This window comes from Octopus bimaculoides, chromosome 6 (assembly GCF_001194135.2).
Source record: "Octopus bimaculoides isolate UCB-OBI-ISO-001 chromosome 6, ASM119413v2, whole genome shotgun sequence".
NCBI classification, from domain to species: Eukaryota; Metazoa; Mollusca; class Cephalopoda; order Octopoda; family Octopodidae; genus Octopus; species Octopus bimaculoides.
Window position 1 is genome coordinate 115,784,735 of NC_068986.1, and position 1,776 is coordinate 115,786,510.

At 34.5% G+C, this 1,776-nt stretch overlaps 1 protein-coding gene across 1 annotated transcript in view; it reads left to right on the forward strand.

Annotated features, from left to right (window-relative positions):
- The window catches only part of LOC106881598 (sodium-dependent serotonin transporter), a 148,703-nt gene extending 146,935 nt beyond the window's left edge, over window positions 1–1,768 (forward strand). The window contains exon 15 of the mRNA XM_052968508.1: window positions 302–1,768. Coding sequence (XP_052824468.1) covers window positions 302–460 — 159 coding nt within the window. The 3' untranslated portion in view covers window positions 461–1,768. The remainder of the gene's footprint in view (window positions 1–301) is intronic.
- Window positions 1,769–1,776: the final 8 nt, after the last annotated feature.

A 1,776-nucleotide genomic window follows, 5' to 3' on the forward strand; every position in this document is an offset into this window, starting at 1 on the left:
ATATATGGATGAAAACAGTTTGATTCATATTCGTTGGTACTCTGAGTTTCAAGCGTGATGCTAATCTTCAGCCATATATATATATATACATATATATATTTCACTCAACACATTTATTGGGAGTTACATATATGGATGAAAACAGTTTGATTCATATTCGTTGGTACTCTGAGTTTCAAGCGTGATGCTAATCTTCAGCCATATATATATATATACATATGTGTGTGTTCATATATATATATGTATGTATGTATGTATGTATGTATGTATAATCTGATTATTTCTTTCGTTCTTCTTACAGACTTTTTGGGAGCTGATAGGACGTGGACAAGACTTTTCATTAACAGAAGGGGAAAATGCGAGGAAAAAATCCGCCTCATCGAAGGTCGAACTTAAATCGATATACAACGGTCAACAATGGCCTCATCACAGCCGTACTTACCCAGAATTGCCGTCTTAAGCGGCCCCTCTTCACTACACTGCAACCACGGGATTTCACATTTAATAATACTCTTCCACAAACATATATACATGCGCATGCGCATGCGCCTCTGTATATGGGTATATGTGGGATTCATAAATATTTATCTACATTTTATATATATATTTGTATATTCTTATATAAACATAAATGTATATATTTATAAATACATTAATAATGTGCGTGTGTGTGTGGTGTGTATGTGAGTGTATTGTGTAAAGAGAGAGAGACAGAGAGACAGACAGACAGAAAGTGAGAAGAAGAGAAAAATTACCGGTCAGAAGTCTAATTCATATGACCTATACAAATGATTATGTATATAAAGATAGATAGATAGATAGAAGGATAGATAGATAGATAGATAGATAGATAGATAGATAGATAGATAGATATAGAGGTATCATTGCCGTTATTAATAGATTTAATAACGTAATAATAAGGTGGCTAGCAAGTTAACACCGTTACAGGCACAATATAAGTTAAATTTAGATTCAGTAGGGTATATAATACCAGTTGTTAAAATCAGAGCCAAAGATACACACGAGCAATCCCATGAACATATGAGAAATAGGCTTACCTTTGCATTGAATACATCAGTAAGTAATGTATATTTTAAAATCAATTGATTTTACACTTTGCATGACAAACATGTTTTGCGATATAGTTCTATATTTAAGAGATGGGGAATTATGTACATTATTCATCAGGTGTCTTGGGGAAATTTCGAAACTGAGTTCAGGTCACTGCCTGGAACCGAACTCGAACACTTGGGGTTAGTAGCCCGCGCTCTTTGCCACTACGCCAGTGAAATTTAGAGCTTATAAAAATACCTTAGGAATGAGAACCCAGTTTCAAAGTTTCCCTAAGACACCTGATGAGGGCTGGAGAGTATATCAGCCGAAATGTTGTATTAACAACAAACAAGATGAGGACACATATCTGTCAAATGTAAATAATGTAAATAATGTATGCTTTGAGATTTTCAATTGAAAATAACATTTTAACATCTATTTCTGATATGTTCATTGCATTGCCCGTACGTGTCTTTATCGTGAGTTTATGGTGGTTTGGGGAGATTTAGCTCTGATTTTAGCAAGTGGTATTTTATACCCTATTGAATATATATGTGTGTGTGTGTGTGTGTGTGTGTGTGTATTATGTGTGCATGTATGTATGCAGGGACTATGTATGTGTGTGTACTTATATGTATATATGTGTGTGTGTGTGTGTATGTTTGTGTGTGTGTGTGTGTGTGTGTGTGTGTGCGTGCGTATGTGTTTGTGTGTATACTTACA